Source organism: Lepidochelys olivacea, assembly GCF_965140295.1.
Source record: "Lepidochelys olivacea isolate rLepOli2 genome assembly, chromosome: 4".
NCBI lineage: Eukaryota > Metazoa > Chordata > Testudines > Cheloniidae > Lepidochelys > Lepidochelys olivacea.
This window is the reverse complement of record NC_140414.1, coordinates 35,302,065-35,325,291: the sequence shown is the minus strand read 5'-3', so window position 1 is coordinate 35,325,291 and position 23,227 is coordinate 35,302,065. Positions and strand designations below refer to the sequence as shown.

The 23,227-nt window shown below is 37.6% G+C and overlaps 1 protein-coding gene across 1 annotated transcript in view; it reads left to right on the top strand.

Annotated features, from left to right (window-relative positions):
- The window catches only part of UBE2D3 (ubiquitin conjugating enzyme E2 D3), a 29,245-nt gene extending 10,673 nt beyond the window's left edge, over positions 1 to 18,572 (top strand). The window contains exons 2-7 of the mRNA XM_084627526.1: positions 9,295 to 9,358; positions 9,450 to 9,481; positions 13,355 to 13,432; positions 13,810 to 13,915; positions 15,349 to 15,442; positions 17,254 to 18,572. Of these exons, the coding sequence (XP_084483652.1) occupies positions 9,295 to 9,358; positions 9,450 to 9,481; positions 13,355 to 13,432; positions 13,810 to 13,915; positions 15,349 to 15,442; positions 17,254 to 17,299 (420 nt within the window). The 3' untranslated portion in view covers positions 17,300 to 18,572. The remainder of the gene's footprint in view (positions 1 to 9,294; positions 9,359 to 9,449; positions 9,482 to 13,354; positions 13,433 to 13,809; positions 13,916 to 15,348; positions 15,443 to 17,253) is intronic.
- The last annotated feature ends 4,655 nt before the right edge of the window (positions 18,573 to 23,227 follow it).

Here is a 23,227-nt window from a genome sequence, read left to right as displayed (position 1 = left end):
GAATGATAAGGATAAAAAGAAATGTGGTCCTAGTTCTTATTTTCTGCACACTGTCCAAACTGCACTGAATTCAGATTTATTAATTTCCTCCTAGGCTTTTTCTGGTGTCTGCTACTGTAGCATCTGAGTGCTTCAAACATTAATGAAGTTGTCTTCACAACACTTTTGTGAGATAGGGATAAACCAATTTTATGTATAGTGAATTGAAGCGAAGAGATTAAGCCTGAAAGCATACATTCATATTGCATGCCTAATTTGAGATGCATATGGCCATTTTTGAAAAAAAAGATTACTTAGCTTTTTTGTAGTGCTGGATATGTTGAAAGCACAACTGCAGCTGACTTCTGTTGCAGTTGAGTGCTCACCACGTCTGCAAATCAAGCTCAAGGTGTCTTGAGTTAGGCATTCAGAAAATGAAGAAAACGGGTAGTGGTCACCTATGAAGTTTGGTTTAAGTAATTTGCCCAGCATCAGGAACTGTGTGTGGAAAAGTGGGAAGAGAATCCAGTTCTCTGGAGTGCCATTCAACTGCCATAACCATGAGACCTTTCTCTTCCTGTAATCCCCGCCTTATTCTCTGTACCCATTCTAACTTCTATAACAAATGAGGCAGGTCTTCAACTACACACAATCCTGTGCACTGATTGAGGCAAGGGTCCTATCAATTAAATAGTTTGTGATCATAATTAGACTAACATAATTCATGCACATGTACAAGGTACTGTAGCTGAATTAAAGTTGCACCTGAAGTCTGACACTTCCTAACTTTTGACTATTTGAATTATAGGCTTAATGTTCTTTTAAAGTGGGGTTTTTCTTTTTGTATGTAACAATTGTACTATGGTAGCATCCACCAGGCCTGATCAGGACCACGTTGCTAGACACTGCATAAACTTAGTTTGTGCCCTGAAGAGCTTAAGTTCTAAAGACAAAACGGGAACATACCTGAAAGGTATGGAATGTATTGGCAAACTAATAAGAATGAAAATGTGGTGTTTTTAGATATCAGTGATCCTCGGGCTTGTTTTCAGTGTTTTCTGTTCCTGTTTTTGTACAATGGCTTTATTCCTTGCCTGGTTGCTCTGGTCACTTTAGCCCATGTTTACTTTCTTAATAATTTAATGCTTTTTTTATGTAAATATTAACCCTTGTGACTTACTTGTTTCTTAGGTCACAGCTTATATCTGTCTACTCCTTTGTTTTTAATTTTTTATTTGTAATAAGTAGAATGCATTTCGTTCCATTATATTTTATTACTTTCCAAGTAACTGGCCTTTTGTATATATTTTTTGCTAGTTATACTTCATTTGAGACCCCATCTAAGTATGAGTAGCACTGGAACTATTATGGCTTTTTAATCTGGTCTTCTGCTCTAATTCTAGTATTCTAATGGCTGCTATGAGTGGATGTTATGGGAAAGGCATTTAACTTAGTCACTGGATGACACTGCCATTTTTAATCTCAAAACACGGACTTACATTTTCTTTTATTCTTATCCCTCTTTTTAGACATGTCCAATCCTTCCTTTCACAGAGTAGTCCTCAAGTCTCAACCAATGAGTGGAGATTAATGTTGTAATGCATTCTTGGGTGTTGACATTTTAAGTGCCAAGTTAATGTACTATGAGAAGGCTCTGTGATTTTTAAAATGCCTTTTTGCTAGGGCTTAAATATTCCTGGAATTACATTTTGATCTGTAATTTCTCATTCTTAGTTTAAACAAATTCTTCTTTGAAACTTTAGCAGATGAATTCAGCCTCTTCTATTGTGCCTTTTTAACTAGTTACCAGAAGACTGCAATGCATTTTTCTAATGAATAAATCTGTTTTAACTTTTTAATCTTCAAAAACAAGTCTTAAACTCCCCATTAGATTATTACACTTTATGACAGTAGGAGAGAAAAAGGTGCCCACTAGAATCCATGGGGTGAAGTCAGCTGGCATTCATGTTGAATTAGTAGATAGTATTTCAACTTGGACCAGGGAGGGGCAGCAGCTATGATGTGGAATGCAAACTCTAATTGTGAGGGAGAGAAGGGTGGACAGATAGAATCTTGCAAGACACCTTGCATAACAGGCTAACTTCTTAATTTATCAGGTCTCTAAACATTCTTACATTAGCTGCTATATTTATGAAATGTTCTTAACTGTACTCAATGTATGGGCCTGTATTAGCACACAAGTGCTGTGCCATTGGTCCTCTGAGCGGTCTTCGCTCTCCCTTCAGATGTCTTCTCTCAAACCTTTTAAATAACATCTGAAAAAGGGATCTCAATTGAGTTAGTCTTTTTATTACAAAATTTATACTCTGTAGAGTGGTGTGTACTTGGAGCACAGTCCAGTGTTCGAAATTACATGTGATGCACACTTATAAATGTGCTCAAATACAGTAGTGCAAAAACTAGTATTAAAATTTTGGTTTACTTTACGTCCAAAACCCAAGGAATTCACTTTTGGTTCCCAGCATCAACAATGACTTGGCCATTTTACACAAATATAATAAGCAATTAACTTTTATAGTACAGTGATAAATGTTTCCTGTCTTGAAACCACTGGGTAGCTTTCATATACACATGGAATATTAGGGAAATGCTGTCATTTCTTTTCTCCCTTATTACTACTTAATACAAAGTTACTGTAAAACTTTTAGGCCAAAAATTTAGCAGAAACTCTTAGTAAATGCTGATTTTGTGTGTTAAAATCTGTCATGAGGATCATAACTGAGGGTGTCTTTTTTTCACTCTCCCAACTACCTTGCCATGTTCATAACTTTCCCTACAGGGGCAAATTACTTGTGCTGCTTCTTAAGTACACTGCACCCCATAGTGCCCTAACAGGAGCACTGGAGTGTAATTAATCCTTAATTAGTGCTTTAAAATGCTGTACATTTAATCCTTAATGTGGCTATCACATGTTTATAGATTTGAAAACTGAGATACAGAGGTGGTTTGCCCAAAGCTACACGGGAAGTCCATGGCCGATCCAGACAGAAAACTAGATTCTCTTAGTCCTGTGCTTTTATCACAAGACTAATCTTTCCATCTAGTAGCATTACATCCAAGTTCTGAACCAAGACTGGTCATTCATTTATTCCTTCCCAGCTGGGTCTGAGATCTCTGTAGATGAGTGTCTCAGCTGCTTGGAAATACTGGTCATGTTTCTCAAAACTGTCCCTGTAAACTGAAAAAAGGTATCATTAGCGGACTCAGGATGGAGGCAGGTCTATTCCCCATCAAATGGAATCTCCACTCGGGATTTTTTGAGGAATCCTAATGGAGTATTCTTAAATATGCCTTCCAAAAAAGGAAGAGGAGACCAAGACCAAAGGGAAACAAGAAAGGAACAGAAATTGGAGGGATCAAGCAGAGAGTGACACAAACAAGATATTGGAAGAGTAAACAGGGACCCTTTTCTGCAGACAGAAATTACTACAGAATGGTGCTTCATAAGGCCTGGCAGCTTTTTAAAAATTAAAATTTATTCTGATTTCTCTTTATTTCTCCTTCTCTTCCCTAGCCCACGCTCTTCCCTCAAAGGAGGAGGGGAAAGATCAGATGTTTGCCTTCCCTAATGTGAAAAACTTTAATTGTTTCTTGAATGCCATAACCCAAATGGCCTCACACTTTTCCAGGTTCTATATGCCATCATGATTTTTCTGGTTGTCTGGAGGAGGAGGCGCTTAGATAATAGCGATAGGCATCTCTAAAAGCAAGCATGGAACTTTTCAACTACCCATCTGCAAAATACCTCTTTTCATTGACAACTTCTTTAATGTAGCTGTAACATAAATGAGGAACACATGAAATTTGAGAATACCATAATATAGAATTCAGTATTACTATAAACGTTGGGGAAACTAGTGTTAGAGGGCTTTCCCTTCACCCTCCCACTTCCCTGGTTCTTGTCATACAGACAGCAAGCAGCAAAAGACCAGAAGTCCGAAGTGCAGACAATGCAATGTTTATTGGGGTTAAAAGAAAAGAAGTACTTGCGGCACCTTAGACTAACACATTTATTTGAGCATAAGCTTTCGTGAGCTACAGCTCACTTCATTGGATGCATGCAGTGGAAAATACAGTAGGGGGATTTTATATACCCAGAGAACATGAAACAATGGCTGTTACCATACACAGTGTAACAAGAGTGATCAGGTAAGGTGAGCTATTACCAGGAGGAGAGAAACACTATTTATTGGGGTTAGTTTCCAAGCAAGCTGTCATGGAGTGTGGGGGAGTCAGGGTCCTGCAGTCTCACTTCCTGTGATTCACTGAGACTCTCAGCCAGCCAGTAAAACAGAAGGTTTATTAGACAACAGGAACAGAGCTTGTAGGTACAGAAAACAGGACCCCTCAGTCAGGTTCAGTTCAGGGGAGCCCAGCCCCTCCCCCCTCCCCCCATCTCTCCAGCCAGCTCCAAACTGAAACTCCCTCCAACCCCTCCTCTGGCCTTTTCTCTTTTTCGGGCCAGGAGGCCACCTGATCTTTGTTCTCCAATACCTTCAGTAGACACCTTGCAGGGGAGTGGCCCAGGTCATCAGTTGCCGGGAGACAGGGTGTCACCCAGTGTCTGTGTAGATGGCATCACACCTGCCCTCTCGGGCTCTGTGACAATCACACACCCATATCCCACCACCTAGATAATTAAGAAATGCATAGAGGAAACGGAGGCACCCACACAGTATTCAGAAAAAACATTAAGAACATTCCCACTTCATGTCACAAACATATTCCGAAACCCTTCACACCAGTCGGGCTTATCTCTGTACTCCGATAGTCTGTTCCCTAATGTTCCTTTCCCAGCTCTGATGCCGCAGAGCCTTGGCCTGCGTCCCTGTTCCCCTTTCTCCCCCCTTAACAAATATTCCTGTTTCCCTTCCACTTCCTGTTTGACCCCAGTTTTTATAGTAATATTCTCGACTATACCTCAACTTAACTAATAAATGCTAACATTGTAATATAATTCTCTAACCAATTATATCCCACTACCCTAATTAACTTACACCTAGCAAAATTAATTATACAACAGAGAAACAATTAGAGAACTAGACAGATTAAGAATAGAAATGGGAGGCCATAACGATAAAACAATACAGAAATGAGGGTTTGCAACAACAATAATTGATAAGTGATTTCTTGCCAGACGGGATGCTATCAAACTTAGTTTTCTTTAACCATCTTAAGATCTGTTTCTTTATCTGGTGGTGATGGGCATTATCAGGACAGGATCGTATTCCTAACAGCCCAATACCACCTTATTTCAGTGTGACTGGTTTGGGATGTGAGGATGTGACCCTACGCTTCCCATCTTATGGTTGCTCCTGCTTAGCCAAAGTGAGAGATGGCCCATGCATGCACAGGCAGAATGTGATTTTGATTCTTTGTTTTTTATACCCCTGTAACTAGCTAAGTGATTAAAAAATACACCTAAGTTCTTAAAGGATAGACTTTTACAGGCAGGCCTGAATATCTATGTTCTAACAACTAGGTTGATTATATTAAATGTAATTAAATGTGAAAATGTACTTAAATTTTTGACATTGACTCTTGTGCAGAATTCTCAGGTTCTTGCTGGAGCACGTCTGAAATCAGTTGGCCTTGCTGCGAAATTTAGTTCTAGCTAGTCGAGGAATGAAAAATGCATCTTTCCAAATGAGGGAATGGAGGCGCGCACCAGGCGTGTTAACCTAATCTTGTATTTGAGGCTTTTGAAGTTTGATGTTAGTATAGCAGTTGAAATGTGATGTGCTATATGATACTTCCTGCACTGGAATTTTTACCCATTAAATTTGTTTAAAATCAGGACGTGGTTTATCTAATCACCACAGTAGGCCAGCCAAAACCATAGTCCTTCAGACTGTTGAGGCTACTTATACACTGACAGTCATTTTAACCAGTATCTAAAACCATTTTCTTAATGGGTAAAGTGGGTACCTCCATATTGGAGTAAATGCTTGTGGTGAGTGTGACTTGAGGAGTAAAGAGTCCTGAAACTCAAATGTTATAACTTTCAAACTGTTAATATTAGCTAAACTATATATACACATACAGTCTGTCTACGTATACACTTTGCTTTGAACTATTGTCCTCGGCTTCATTCTTTTTTAGATGGGATTTCTTTCACTGGTAGTCAGGTGTTTCTACCCCTAGCTTAAGTATTGGCATTTCTTTTACTAGATTTATTAGAAAATCCCTCTTCCACTAAAAGAGATCTCTCATGTCTCAGTTGCTTTTTAGTCTGAACTTACTGCTCTGAAGACCTCCAGTATCCTTTGAAAGTCTCCCTGGTCCATGAGATTTACCTCTTACAACCTTAGTAAAGCTGCAGTGCGAACCTCAATTTTTTCCTCCTTCAGTACCATCTCCCTTATTTTTGTGTGTGTTTTTGCAAACTCTAGGTGCTGCTGACAGTTTTTTGATAAAAGCACAACATATCAACAGATCCGTTGCTTCTCCCAGATCAAATGGATAGCCCAGTGACAGTGTAAATATAAATGTATCTCAGTTTTTAAACACAATAAGACTGCTTCTACTCACTGTAGATGCATCATCTGTTATGACACTTTTAGTATATAGAGGGGTTCTCTAGTGGAACTCCACAGATTTTAGCTAGACATTGAGAAAAGTCACCGTTCTTACCTACATGGATGTAATCACCTTTCTCATCCGCACGTGCCTTTTTAGAGGAATTGAGACTACACGTTGAACCTAGGGCGTTCCTTCTCCTTTCCTTAGTATCATTTCAAGAATTAAAATGAAACCACTTCTTAGCCCGTTGGGAATGTCCTTACAGAACAACCCTGTAACAACATAGGGATCTTATCAACATTATGATGTACCAGAAAATGTATCTTTAGATGATGCAGAGACCTAAAACCTCTTAAAATTGAAGAATCTCTGCCATTTAATAGAGAAAATGCACAAATTGAGTAATTAAAGACATTTCACATGGGATTTATCTTGATTTCTTTAGAAAGAATAGCTGCCCCTATGTCAGAATAGCAGTAGAAAAATATTCCATAATACTGTTAATTTCACTCTGCCATTGCTTGGCAAAACTGAACTGCAGGGGAAACATTGCAATACAAAATGTTTGAAGTCTCCAACTATAAAATTCAGGCCTTGTTGATCCATAATTTGTCTGATTTGTTGCAAAAGCAAACAAATACAGGCTGACTTAGATTGACTTAGAGATGCCTCACTTGCCTTTCTAGTTACAATGGCAAAGTACCATAAATAAAGGATAACGGAATATTCCAGTCTAGCCAGTATAACATATCCTGATTTAGAGTGAAGTCAGATAACCTATTGTAAAAGAATGGGAGGGGTGGTAAATAGTGAACTTGCCTGTGCTGTTTTTGTTAAAGTGCCTAGACTGCAGTTGATTGCTATACTTTACATTAGCTCTATAGATGGTCTGAACTAAGCTTTGACGTTAACACCTCAGATTAAATTAAACGTTTAGGAGGGAAGGGGATAAACTTTGATTACCTCTGTTTTGCTATATGCAGTGTTGATGTAGCTGTCTCTCTCCCAGGATATTAGCGACAAGGTGGGTGAGGTAATGTTTTAATGGACCAACTTCTATTGGTGAGAGAGAGAGAGAAACTTTTGAGCTTCCATGGAGCTTTTCTTTTCCCAGACCTGAAGAGCTCTGTGGAGGCTCAAAAGCTTGTCTCTCCCCCCACAGAAGTTGGTCCAATAAAAGGCTTACCTCACCTACACTGTATCTGTTTTGCTAGACAGTTTTCTGCCGTGTTGAAGGAAGTAGTACAAAGTGAACTGGTTTATGTTGTCACGACTTCATAATGGAGCAGAAAAAAATTACTGCTTATAAGAGTATTTTGAAGAAACTTTGAGAGGTGAGGCAGTACAGAAAAATAGGTTAACTTTTTTTGTGTGCCTTCCAATAACTGCTATCCTACATAGTGATACACTTGTTTGACTGAAGGTACAGGAAAATTGAAATCCTGAAAAAATTTTAATGCCATATTGGCCTGCATTTTTTCTCTTTGCTGTTAAAGTATTAGCAGGTGGTGAGTTTGCTAAAACCATAATTGGTCAAAAATATTTTTATTCCAAGTGTTTGTAAACTCACCACAGACTAAGATGAATGTGAAAGCTACTTCAGCTATAAAAGCTGTTAAGCTGCCTCGTCAAAATTTGCATATGTCTGTGCATCACAGTACTCAAGTCTAAGTTTCTTAACCTTTGACATATAGCAAAGTGCTTGGTTTTAGTAACTTGTAGTGAAATACATGTGATTTCTAACACTAATGCGTTATAGAAAGAGGTGGCTAGTTTGCTTTCCTTGCACTCATGACTTCTTGATGTCTTAGAGGTTAGCGGTGAAGAATTTTTTTTAAAATCCCTCCGCAATCTTTTAGTATACTAAGAGTAAGTAAACTGACTTTTTGGCTACATAAATGGCAGTTGACACTGTTCAGTGAAATTCAAGAAAATTGCTATTTTAGCTGAGAAATCTGAGATTGAGACTTCTGGTTTTACTGTTTTGATTTCACAGCTGCTATAAATAGACTAAAATCTTTTTCTAATCCCTATTTTCATTCCCTTTTGTGACGCCACTTGAGAAACCATGTCTGCTGTTCAGATTTCTCAGGATTTTAAAAACATACTGCAGTGAAATTGTTACTGTTAATTGCATTTTTTTTTTTAAAGCATGTTGTATTGCTTTTGTAACCTTTGTCCTCTAAAAGGTGAACTGAAAAGACTGATCTGTTGGTGGGTGTTGGTCTCTCTCTCTCTCTCTCTCTCTCTTTTATATATATAAAATCACTACCATATGTAGGATCTATTTTACATCATGGTGAAGAGGAAATGAAACGGCTGTGCTTCTGTTTGTCCAGAATAGAAATGATAAAATTCAGTGTTTTTTTTTGCACAGTGTGAAGACATTTTATCTGTTCTTTGCTCCTTATGGTGTTAAGTGTTTTTAAGGAAGGAAATCTTAAAAATTTGTTGGGCTTCATTTAATTCTCCATGCTATTTTTTTTCCTGCATTGGGGTATCTAAAAGCTACAAGTGGTAATTCTGTTGTTGACTTTTTAAGTATCAGCACTCAATTTACTAACTTATTTAAATTGCCAGGGCTAGCAGGTCTTGTTACTCTTCAGTGACGACATTCCTAATACCAACCACAACTGCTCCTGTTGATAGGTTTGCCAAATCATTCTCTCTCTCTATCCAGGAAAAACAATTTTAAGGATTTTCTGTACATCCAATTGGACAGTGGCAATGACACTTCACTCACTCTCTCTGAACACAATGTTTTGTATTTAGGAACTTAGTGACTTAGCCCGAGACCCTCCAGCACAGTGTTCTGCAGGTCCAGTTGGAGATGATAGTAAGTAGTATTAAATTTTAATGTTTTGTTCTGATTTTAATTCAAAAAGAGTATAGTACCTAAGTAATAATACTGACTTTTTCCTTTTTAGTGTTCCATTGGCAAGCCACAATTATGGGACCTGTAAGTATTCTGACTCCCATGAATGTTAATGCTAAGTTGAAATCATAATTCTTATTCAGCAAGAACTGTCCTCAGATTTCTCCAGTCTCTTTTAATTTAGACACTCCCAAAAATGCCAGTTTGAGAACAGAGAGGGGAAAAGTGAGTTTAGTTATGCAGATTCCTCGTTGTTGGTGTGTCACTTCTGTAACATGACATGTACCTGAATGAAAATGTCCTGCATCACAGTGCAAGGTTTTGTCATGTAGAATGTTTGTATGCCAAACGGTTTCTGTAGTTCTGATCCCCCATGGGCCGTGTCTGCATGCAGAATTTCAGCTGTCAATATAGCTGTTTGCCCTGGTGCAAACCCTTCGTGTAGATGAGGAAAACTAAAGTTTGGACTGGTGGAGCTTACCATGGTTTCAAGCATTTCTGTAAAAATAGAAAAGTTTTCTGAAGTGCAAAGTGTTCTGAGTGCATACAGGAGGAAAATATGCTGTGCATGCTTACTATGAATTTTTTTAATGTGATTGTATAACTTGACTAGGAACAAGGTCTAAAGCCCCTTGCCCTTATTGAGGATTAAGTGCATTACAAGTTAGACTTCTTAGTACTTCAATTAACCAAGTAGTTGAAGCTTCTAGGAAACAACACTGAAATACTAAAGCATATCAAATGGCCAAACATAACTTTATCAAGCTTTTCAAAAACATGCATATTTGGATTAAAGGGTATTTTTTTTTTAATAGCTAAGTAGTCTTCCAGGAAGCTGTGGCTAGATGCCTTCTAACAAAGTTCTTCCTTCAGTAAAACTAGTACACTGGTGCATGGTTTGTATTTGGGATCTGGAAGCAGCTTTTTTTATAATGAAGACAATTATATTAATGTGTATTTCTACTCTAAAAAGAGATTCTTAACATGATTAAGGTTCCATATCTAGAACAACTCCAAACTTGCTCAGTTTACAGGTGGAGTGATATAATTCCCAGCTGTGCATACTCAGCCTGGAATCTGAACATTGGATTACATTCTCTCTGTTATGCATAATGAGCAATAAGATTCTGCACGCCAAAATCAGGTCTTGGTTACACCTGTACAACCACACTGAAAGCTAATGGGGTTGCATGTATGTAACTGAAGGCTTGTTTCACCTGCAGTGTCACTATTAATGGGGTATGAGAAGGTACTAGGACACTTTCAGATTCCAGGCTGTCTCAAGGCTGGCAGTTGATTTGATTCAAAGTTTGCTCAGATTTTTAAATTTTAAGAGTCAAGTGCCAATAAACAAGGACCCCCTTCAGTGACACTTTTAGGCCATCTCTAAATTCCGGCTTCTGCAGTGGCGTAGCTGAGGTGCCATAGTTATGCTGCTGTAACCTTGGGTTATAGATGCAGACTACAATGGTAGAAAGGGTTTTCCTGTCACTGTAGGAACTCCGCTTACCTGAGTGACAGCAGCTAGGTCTATGGAAGCATTCTTCCATCAGCCTAGCTGGGTCTACAGCAGGGGTTAGGTTGGCATAGCTATTGGACTCAAGGGTGTGGATTTGTCACATTCCTGAGTGCCATAGCTATATTGACCTAAATGAAGTGTAGACTAGGCCTTACTCATGTTAGAGTAGAACTTAATTGTCAGTGTTAATGTACTACTTTGACCTTACACATGTATCCAATGTGGTTTAGGTATTCTCTTGATACCAGTTAGTGGAGAGCTTCTTTTGGGTGGCATACTAAAGAATCCTTTTGTCTTCAGTTCAGAGTTCAAATGCTGGATTTGTTCTTCTAGCTTATCCCTTTGAATGCAACGAAGTATGCACTCCAGAGAGACCAGAATGTTTGCTTAATAGCTATACTAATACTTGAAGTAAACTTCCAAAAGTATGGAAAGATCTCCATTGTATGTCATTGAGTAATACTTATATGATTGACTCTGCATGGTCACAGAACACTAAAAGTATAGTTGGACTTCAAATACAGAAATATTTTCTTTTGTTCTACCTCTCCCTGCTCATTCAGAGTTGTTTATCCTCTCTTCCCACTTAATCTTTGTGCTATCAGTTTAAAGGCATTTATTAGTTATGCCCTTTGGAATAGCATGAGTGCATACTTTAGAGCAGTATTTTAGATAGAATTATCCTTGCTTTAGGATAATAGCTTAGTGGTCTGCTGGTGTTGTAGGCCTCATACCTTCATGACAGCCTAGGCATTGGTAGTGTAGATGGCTTAACATATTCCACATCTGAGATCCACTACTGACACAGAAGTCTAATAGTAAGGATTGAGTTCTCATTGTCAGAGAGGTATTTTCTACACTTGTTCTAACCAGTTCTGTTACTTCATTTTAATAACCACTAAGACTTGCCTCCAGCATGTATACAATAAAAGGGTTGAAGTAGTTTTTGAACTTCTCATTTGCCAATATAGCAGTTTTTCAGTGAATACTACATGATACGCTGAATCTCTGCCCAGGCTGTCTCATTGAAGTATCAACTCTAGCATTACATTTTTGCCCCTTGACTTATCTATTGGCTTTTTGCCACACTGCTTCACTTGCAGATATTAAAGAATATATATTCTTAAGAAATAGGATGTGGCTAGTCTGTATGTAAACAAGAGATTGGTCTTAAAGGATATAATATTTAAAAAATAGATAAACCGAATAAAGCCAACTTCCAGTATTCCTGTAAACCAGATATGTGAAACCCATTGTGACGAGTCAAATTACACTTTTTCGCTCAATCCTGTGTGTGTGTGTGAGGTTTAAAAAGGCAGTAGGCAAATTTTGTATTCTTATCGTGGAATGTGCTTCTTTAGCCAGCAAAGTTAAATATTGCACTTAAAAAGACTTTTTAATAAAAGCTTTTACTTTTTCTAAAATTTCCTCTTTTTTTGTATGTACTGCTTCCCGTGGGGAGGGGGTGCCTTCAAGTCACTGCTTCAATCTCCATCTTTTGAGAGTATTCTCTGTTGCCCTATTTTGGGCAGTAATTCCACCACCACTTGAACCTGAGAATTTCCCCACTTGAGGTTATCATTATGATTGCTTTTTCCCTGAGCAGGGGAAGAAAATGCATTTTCCAGGAACATGGTTATGTGCAACCCAGAGGCAGGGATCAAGACACGTGGTGAGAAAAAGGACTGGAAGGCTAAGCAGTGATGATGGCAGGAACAGAATGTGCAGAAGGCTGGGAAGGACAGCAACTGGCTTACAAACTACTACTACAAGGGCAGGGGGAGTAGGGCTCAGTTACTTGTGGCTAGTCAGGCACTTACTCCCACCTAAGCTCCTCTCACTCCAGCTTTCTTCTGACTCTCTGAGCTGCTGCAGTTTGGATACATTTGAAATTGCAGAGGGAAAAAGCTGTCAGGGCCAGTTCTGGCCTGCATGTGACACACTTGCTTTAAACCAGTGGCTCTCAATTTTTTTTCCTGGTGACCCCTTTCACATAGCAAGTCTCTGAGTGCGAACCTCCTCCCCGCCCCCCTTATAAATTAAAAACATGTTAAATATATAACACCATTATAAATGCTGGAGGCAAATCAGGGTTTGGGGTAGAAGTTGACAGCTCGTGACCCGCCCCATGTAATAACCTTGTGACCCCTGAGCGGTCCTGATCCCCAGTTTGAGAACCCCTGCTTTAAACTAAGGCTTTACAGAACACAATTGTTTTAGGAGGAAATTCATTGCCAGTGACCAACTTGACTTGCTGCAGTCAGTTATCTCATTCCACCAATTTTAAGCCCAGGTATGATCAAAATTCAATGCTAACATTGTGGATTAAACATCTTATTTGTGTTTAAGTGAATGATTTGCCTTGCTAAGTAAGTAGTGGATCTTCTCACAAAAGTTAATTCGGGAGTATAATTACAGTGGACATGTTTCTTCGACAGAATGACAGTCCATATCAAGGCGGCGTATTCTTCTTGACAATTCACTTTCCTACAGACTACCCTTTCAAACCACCTAAGGCAAGTAGTCTTTTCTTTGTGAGACTAATGCTCTTTAATGAGCCAAGCATAGGAATGGAAATCGGGAACATCTGAGTTCTAAAAGCAGCCCTGCTTCACTTTTGCTTTTTTGTCTTGAACAAATCATTTAACTTCACTACCAGACAAGTGGAGATGATACTTATCTATATAAAGTGTTGATAACTCATGTTTGTACAGTGATTGAAAAAAGTAGCATGTAAGTGCTGAATATCTGATTCAAATGCTTGGTGGCTAAAGAGCCACAATACATGTTTCAGTAAGTCTTTCTGGTGCACCTTATCTGTGCTTATGTGTAACTCTTAATTATGCAATTTAGCATATGTGAAACACAAATACTTCTCTATTTTTTGTTATAGGTTGCATTTACAACAAGAATCTATCATCCAAATATTAACAGTAATGGCAGCATTTGTCTCGATATTCTAAGATCACAGTGGTCTCCTGCTTTAACTATTTCTAAAGGTGAAGAAAACATTACAATTTCTATCTTCATTTTGACACTGTAATATTTTTGCTTAGTTTTGTTCGGCATTCCATTCATTTCCCATTATACTGTAGCCTGAGAAGGACATCTTGCGTATGTGGCAATGATTACATTGTTGCATGCTTATTGATTTCACCTTTTATTTTTTAAAAAAAAAGACCTCTGTGCAGTTTTACTTTAGCTATTACTAAAGGTTCTCCCCAGCATGAACCAGTGCAGTTGAATCCCTATATGGACACTTACATGAGAGTGGCTTATTTCAGTTTTAACCTATTCCTAAATGAAGTTAATCTGAAATAAACCTGGTTTTAAACCAAAATAAGTGTCTACACAACCTTTTGCATTCATTTAAGTAGGTTGGTCTAAAATTGTAACTTAAGTTGGTGCATCTGTGCACATAGAAAACTCTTAATTTTAGATTGTGATCAGTCTAATGCTTTACAGTTAATTGCTAGCTGCTAGCATGGAGTATTAATTTCCATATATGAATTTTTAGTAACCATGTTTTAGATTTGTGATCAGTGAGTACTGCTTTAAGGTTTTTTCACTTCCACTTCCTGTAAATGTGAGTATTCTCATTAAATCTAATGAATTCAACTCTTGAAACTAATTGACTTCAAGCAAAGCTCACCAGAGCTCACTTCCCTTTTTTGGTTTGGTAGATCCCCCTGAGATCACAGTTGCACTAGTCAGAATAAGCAAAGGGTTCCTTTACCTACAGAACTAGTGATTCCTGCCTATTCAAGGCGCAAGAACCAAGCTTGGGTCTGAATTTGGATCCGCCACATGATAGCATGTTGTGTTGACACTATACCCCTAGCTTGCTTGTTCTGAATTTTACACTGTTTTTTAAAAACCACTGATGGGAAATGCAGAATGTAAAGAATAAGTTGCTTCAAACAGTATTTCTCCATGGTAGTCTTACTTTAGTATTTCCTTTTATCTTATCAGTATGTATCTAGTTTGATCAGCCTAGAATACTAATGTATTAATACTATTGCAGAAAAGAAATCCCATCTGATTCTAATCTGTTTATCACAGACTTCTAGCTGTGAAAGAGCTGATCAGCTATATAACATGGCTCAGTAGATTGCCACTCTGTTAGGTTATAGTTTGGACAGCATTACCTTTCTCTATGTATATTTGTGGGACCCTGGGAGCTGCTAGAGTGTGCTATAGAGGGACACCCTATAAATATATTTTAATGATTGTGAGCCACACATTTAGAAATGGGCTACCAAATTTACCTTTAAACTTACTCAGCATGCATCGTAAACAGACGACTAACAAATCTTTTCTTTATAGCATACTGAGGTTGTCCTAACAAAGCAAATAACTGTATTTCCGTTGTATTTAATTGAGATCTTTGTTCAGATTTCACTGTTGAGCAACCTTTTCTGTTATTTTGCAGTTCTCTTATCCATTTGTTCACTGTTATGTGATCCAAATCCAGATGACCCCCTAGTGCCAGAGATTGCACGTATCTATAAAACAGACAGAGACAAGTAAGTACAGAATTATATAAAGATAATTTACTAATATACTGTGAAACACACTCTTCTTGTGTTAGAAAACAAAGGTGGGGAATGAATGAGTTAGTTACTTGTGATCTCTCATCTTAGACTGAATTTGTGGCTTAGGAAGAAGTAACTGGTATTTTTTGGCTTTGGAAACATGCAAATACGAAGAAACGTGTGCTATCTTTGAAGTTGCATGGAGGTGTTTCACTAATGTTGTAGTGATTTCTATTTGAAAGTTTATCTAAAATTATTGGTCTACTTTTTAATCAGTCTCATGTGAGAGTCTGAAATAGTATCAGTTCATATAAAGCCTCTAAAGTTTGAGGAGAGAAATTACCCTTGTAAATACTCCAGTGTCGCCTTTTGATAACTGCCTACTTTTTCTGTTTTGGAGTTTCCCATTGGATAAAGGCTTTATGATCTTCTATCTGTGTAGAAACTGTTTTGTCTCAAACATGGTTTTTACAGTTGTACTCAGATAGAACTCAGTGAAATAGCTGTTGAAGTTTGTATAGTAATATTAAATATACTTGTCCAATTAGGTACAATAGGTTAGCAAGAGAGTGGACAGAGAAATACGCTATGCTGTAGGGTAAGAATATTTGCACTTGACGGTGCATTTAACAAAATGGGAACTGTCAGCACTTGAGTGCTGCATGCTTTAAGGCACCGGATTAACTAACAAAGATAATGGATTTATCAGTTACTGAACCTGAATATTTAACAGCTTGATCTGTGATTAGTGTGAAATGTATTGGCCAATTACTATATCTCACAAACAGATAATATTCTTGCATGGCAAAACAAATATAGTGGTAGTAAGAAACTGATTTTATTTGAATTGTTGAGGTTCTGAGATGTCTTATACCTCTGTCCTGGTAAGTACTGAACCAAATTTTGTAGAGACTGGGGAGGAGGGAACTGGTCTGTGTAGTCAAACCACCATGTTGTAAATAAAAATCTAGGTGGTCCAGATTCAGACTGTGTGCACAGGCAAAATTTAATATGCTAAAAAAAGTACTGTTTTGGGGGTTTTTTTCTTTATGCTTGTATAGTTGGAAATTAACTTAATACTGACAAGCATGCTGTTAAGTAAACTAATTGTATCTGCCCAATTCCTGTAGACTAGTGTGTTGTACAAAAAGTTCATGGCCTATTTTAATATCCCTTTCTAAAAGCAAACGCTGGCTGGAATTCATTCATTATTTTTCAGTCAAAACTTCTGTGCCTGGGCAGTATGCTAGTGTGAAAAATGGGGTCTTGCATCATTCTCCAACTGAAATTGTCAGGACATAACTGAAAATCCACCAATAACATAATTGACTGTAGGGTTCAGTATATCATCTCTAATCATGGCATGCAGTATTCTTTAGACTTGGTTCTAAAACCAGGCTCCAAACAACCTGATATATCTAGCAAAAAAGTGAATTTTTAATTTTCAACCCTTTTTACTCCTCTCTCCCTCCCCCCCCCCCTTCCCCGGTGCAATAATCTGTTTCATAACATGCTTCTAGCAACTTACCTATCTTCTGTGCAATCTAAGTGTGTGTTTCAAATAGTCTCAAAATGTAGGCTTTTGTTCTAAGTTTCTTGAAAACTTTCTAGTAAGACTTGTTTTTCTTCAATAAAAGACCACATATGAAAGTATAGAAAGAACTGGAACAGCCAGTTGAAAGAAGCAGCAGTGAATTTCTTCAGTAAGAAATTACTGAAAACTTTCTTCTAAAAATAGTATATTAAATACCACTTTGTGGTTTAACTGGACCTGTTTAATGTGTTTCCTCCTTTATTAACAGATACAACAGAATATCTCGGGAATGGACTCAGAAGTATGCCATGTGATGATACCTTAAAGTCAGAATAACCTGCATTATAGCTGGAATAAACTTTAAATTACTGTTCCTTTTTTGATTTTCTTATCCGGCTGCTCCCCTATCAGACCTCATCTTTTTTATTTTTTGTTTACCTCCTTCCATTCATGCACATGCTCATCTGAGAAGACTTTAGTTTTTCCAGCTTTGGACAATAACTGCTTTTAGAATCCATAAAGTAGTTACACAAGAACAATTGCCCAACATTCAGAAATTTTTTTAAAAGGAGCATGTGTATTATGTGGCCAATGTCTTCATTCTAACTTGGTTATGAGACTAAAACCATTCCTCACTGCTCTAACAGATACTGAAGATATCACCTGAGGGGAGGGGAGGTGGATGTTCAGTTTTCTTACATCAAAGGAAGTAACATTGCAGTAGCAACATCCATCCTGTTTTAAACCTTCCAGTGTTAGAGATTTGAGGTTTTATTATATGCTTATGCTCATAACTGACATGGCTGAAGAATTGGTACAGAATCTATAGCATCAGAACAGAAAATGTGATGTATCTTATGCATGTCAATAAAAGAATGACCAGTTCTTGTTTTACAGAGAATGAAAATTTGGAAGTCAAACATCCCTTGTATTCCAAAATAGGGTCTCAGAACATTTTTGTAATTCATTTAAATTTTGTTAGGAGGCTTGGAGCTATTAGTTAATCTATCTTCCAGAACACTGTTTAATATAGCACTGAATAAATGAAGCAAGTTGTCAATGGATGAGTGATCAACTAATAGCTCTGTTAGTAACTGATTTATTTTCTTCAATAAAGTTGCATAAACCAATGAGTTAGCTGCCTGGATTAATCAATATGGGAAACAATCTTTTGTAAAAGCAAAGCTGGTTTTTGTATATACCATTGGGATTTGCCTCATTGTTTGACATCAGATAATGATGTAAAGTTCAATAGAGTGAATCTCTTTTTTGCCATTTTCAGTTATAATACTTGGTCTGTTGCAGGCTGACACATTGATCAGCCTGATGTATGCAGAATTAATAAGCTAACCTAGTAGTGTAGCCTTAGTGTGCTATACTTGGTACTGGGAGCCCAGAGTTCAGGGATGGACTTGGAACCCAGCAGATCTGAAGTGGTGTATTGTGGAGGCATTTCCAGATGCACCCTGTTTGCTAACAGAAGCTTTTCTTCACCTTGTACATGTGATAGCTGAAAGATCTTATTGTGGGAGTAATAACGGGGCAAAAAATGCAAAATAAAGTACTGTTTTGATGTGGGAGTTGTCATGAGGCTGTGTTGAAGTGACTTTACTATGTGGGATGTTTGTTATCCATTGAAAGACTTGTTCTACCATGCTGCCATTTACATTAATGAATATTTTAATACAACAGACATTTATTTCAGGTGACTAAACGTGAATGAATAAAGAGTCATTGCTATTGGATTTTTTTATTTGACAAGAAACACTGTCTTGTGCCATTAGTTTATTTCCTCTGCAGCAACAAGGGCATTATTAATCATCCTGCTCTTTTCTTTCCTGCCATCTTCTTCCATGGATTTTCTTATTTTTTGTCTCCATTCTTACTGTTCATAGCTTCATTTTTTTCCTAGTCCTGTGCTATCAGTTTGTGCATCTGTGATTTCTCTCTGGCACCACTTTTTGCACTGCTTATAGTTTATGTGCATTCTAATTCCTTGTCTCCACATGGATATGGAAAGCTAGATGTAAAATAAATGTTAAACCTTAACTTTTATAAAATATTTGAATATGTAGTTTGGTACATGGTTTGTTCTGGTTTTAAAATAGTATTTGAAATCACAATTGCACTTCTGTCTAGTTTGCCTAATATTCCAGAAAGCATATTTGAGAAAAGGTCATTGGTGACTAAGCATGGACCTATTACTAGTTCAGTAATGGGATTTTTGTAGCTCTTTCCCATTTCTACAGGGTGTATCTATATCAGTTCTTTTGGGATCAGGTGAATTTTTTAAAATACAATGTTTGAGCATTGCAATTTAAGATTGAGAGGTACGACAATGTGGTCACATAACGTTCGTGAGATGTGAAACAGATGTTGCTCAGATGTCTTTATTGCTTGAGTGTCCATTTGATATATTTACTACCTCCTCTCCCAGGTACAATGTACTCCTCTTCAAACAAGCTATGGGCTTGTTGCAGGAATTCATGGGTGAAGTTTCTAGCTTGTGTTATGCAGGTCAGATTAGTTTGTTAAATTTAGAAGGATGCATAATCTATTCATTGTATGAGGTTCCGCAAACTCTTGATTGCTGTAAGAGCAGTGCCATCTAACTTGAGCAGAAAATCAAGCCAGAAGGCTATGAAGTGACCTGATTAGGAAGAGAAGAGTAGTGAGGTCACTCTTACAGCCACAGGAAGAAAAAATGCCTTGGTCCTCAATCTACCTGAGTTATTCATGTGCAAAGGCACCTACAAATTGAAGCTGGATTCGGTATGTTAGAGTGAGGAAGCATTATGCAGAATCAAGATTGGCTGTATATTTTAGTCAATCAGAAGTTTTCTGACATTTTTTGTTGGTCAATGCCAGTTAGTTGAAACTGAGAAGTTCAGGTGTTCAGTGATTCCCACTCATGGGATGTGCCAGACAGTACTGCCTGAACTGTGTTCAGAGTGTGACTTTACAGTGCATTTCCATGGGAACATGTCAATTTCAACTAAACTTAGGATGGAAACCTGCCTCGTTTGCTGCCAGTTTACCTGCCTAGCTCCTTGGCAACTTCTCCATGAGAGCCAGGGAGCATATCTTTTGTTCTGGAAATACTGAAACATTCTCATAGCAGGAACATTTCTGTGGTGTTTCTAAGACTAAATATTGCAGAATTTCACTTCTCGCCATAGAACTTTTGAGAGTTAGGCTTTTGTCTATCGGGATGAAGCTTTTTTCTAGAATCTCAACTTTTTGCAGAAGTGAAATTGAGTTTCCCAGCCAGCTCTAAGATTTAAGTCAAGGATGGTGCATATAATAATGGAAGTAGCTCCTATGGTCTGAAGCTAATTTACAATTCACAGGCTTAAATTGAATAGGGAAAAATTAGTGTAAGACTTAAATATTCTAAATTACTTTTCTCTAATACAACTACCAATTAATCCACTATGTCATCATGGCATAACAGAAAATATCAAATCAGTATGGGTCAGAGCTTTGTCAGTGTTGAAGTGTTGACATCTTGAAGGAAGAAATTGACAACGCAGTTTGTGTTAAACTGGTACAATAACTTGCATGATGGGCATAAATCTATAAAGGGCATTCACCTTTCAGTGGGTTTTAGATTAGGCTCTAAACAAATACTAGTCAGATGTCCCAAATCCTATAAATCTGTATAATGATCAAAGGGGGTTTGATGTCAGTTATTTTGAATATGAGAAGCAAAAAAACAAGTGAATAACTTAGGCTTTTAGTCTTTAAAAGCTTGTCAGGAAACAAGGGAAATTGAAAAACCTAGAGTGGTAGGTTAAAATATGATCCTCTAACTTTTCTGGTGATTAGAAACCTGTTTAAAAATGTTCTAGTCTTTATGTAATGAGGAAAGTCTTAATTCAGATACTATCTCCCCATTTTAATGTTAGAACATCTAAAGCTAGAAATCTCTTCATGTTCTCTGGTATTCCTACTCAATTGCCAACATTGGAAATTATTAATCACAGTGGATCCAACCTGGTACTGAAGAAATCACCATTTCTTAAGACCACAGATAGCTGAAAGACTTGATTTCATAGATCCATTGGATGTGGTAAGTGGTTCAAAAGAAACTTTATCTGCAAGTATGTCCAATACAGTGAAAGACAGCTAAGGGAGACCATGGTGGAGATTGGGGCACAAATGAAGATCTTTTGTTGTGATCATAAGGTTATCTGAGAACTTTCTTAAGGGAGCTTCAGCCCCCCCCCTCCCCGCTTTGATTGCATCTTTACTATACATAAAGAAAAATGAACTAAGACTAGTGTTTCAAGTGATATATATGTAATACATTTACTTAGCACCAGAATGGAATGAGTCACAATCTACAGCCAGTTAGATAACTCCTAAAGTACAAATTCTTTACTGCTAATACACAAGCAAAGAGTGCCAAAAAAACAAGATTCCTTTCGTTAAGTCTAAAAAGATGGTATTGACAGCGGAGGGTTCAGCGCTCTGCTGAATGTTTTCACTTTCAATATACACTATTCTGGTTTGAAGGTTTATCTTTTTATGTTATAATTATGATTGCCACAAAAGTTTTTTGGTGGTGCATGCTTACAGTGTGTTTGAGGTTGTCAAAATCCCAAGCAGGCTGAAAGCTTGCATATGGTCCTGCATTAAGACAGTCTTTATAGGTGATAGAGTGGATTTTGGATTCAGGAGAACTTGTTCTATTTGTACCCACTGACTTTGTGTTTTAGGCAACTAGTTTGGGCGCTATTTTCAAAACTTCTGAACTACTATGACTTCAGTGAGCTGTGAATGCTGATCAAGTCTTCTGATAAAGGCAGTGAGTGCAAAATTTTATATAAATCAGCTTCAGCCAAAATGATTCTCTGTACAAAACATCTCAAGGTTGGGATTTTTAGGCTCCACTGTTTACCTAACTGCCAACAGTCCTGAAAATCCTACTCGGCCATGTCACTTTGGAAGCTACTCATCCTTTAAGGTGAAGTAACCATTCTTACCAAAAAGTGAAAATGGCCGATTGAAAAGCTCCTACAGTATATACTCATTATTTGCCTTTTTTTTTTTTTGCAATGATGTATTCCTTTCTCCATATGACTCAAAGTTTCTGGGAGTTTATATTAATGACATACTGCTCCATCTGCTGGGCTTTTGAGTATTAAAATTAGTTAAGCTGGAGGTTCTTACAGCTCATATTGTGTCCCTAAATAACTCAATAAAAGGTCACTGGAAGAATTTTATAAACTACCATCAAAGGGCTCCATGTGATAAACAAATGCATTGTAATCGTTTTGAGTCATGGCAGTGCCATTACTAATTATTTTCCTTAACACCTATAAATACTTAAAATCAGGTATAAATGCAAATGTTGCTATAACTGTCTTGGGAAAAACTTCAAGCTTACCTTTTCCCACTGTCTCTTTTAGGTCACAATTTTGTACCTAGATATCAAAGCTTCTACTGGTACTTGGGGAGAGGAAAGAGCGAATATAAGACACTCTTTACTCCTTTCCAGAGGCCTTGTTGAACCTTCACCGTAACTAGGTTTTTACAACTCCATGAGGAAGTCCAAGATGAAGATACACTGCTGCTGTGGCAACCCAGGCACTTGAGGATTGTGCGATAAACATAACATGGTGTGCTTAGATCATCTGTGAAATAAGGCTATTTAAATTGTGATTTTTTTTTAAAGGTTTCATAAGTTACTTACTAGAGAAAAGAGCCATTCAGGCCTCTTATTCTTTCATGCTGTCTAGCCTTATGTTCAGTTAACTTTGAAAACAATTATCAAGCGTAATTTTCACAACCATGAGAGCTAGAAACCCAACTTGTTTCAAACATGAAAGAACAGATTTTGGAGCACAACTGCACCAAGAAAGAAGGGGTAAACTGACCAGTACAAGGGAGTCTGGCCAAAGTTTTTGTTTGTAAAATGACTAACAAAAAAGGGGTTTTACAGACCAAAATGGCTAGCTGCAGAAGCAAGGGTTCCAGTCTCTGCTACACAGAATCTTAGTTTCAGTGAGGCCACCTACTGCTTTTTCAACAGCAGTGGAACCTTATTTCTTTAGATTGTTGGGTAAGATCTGTTACATGTGGTAACTTGAGAAACTCAAACATCCCCATCTGCCCCTAAAATCACTTGTTCTGTTTCCTGGAGATTGGCTATCATTGACTAATAGACTATAATGTCCTCTAAAATAAAGGTGATATTACTCTCCAGAAATGAATAAAGACTCGCATCCATTTCTTAG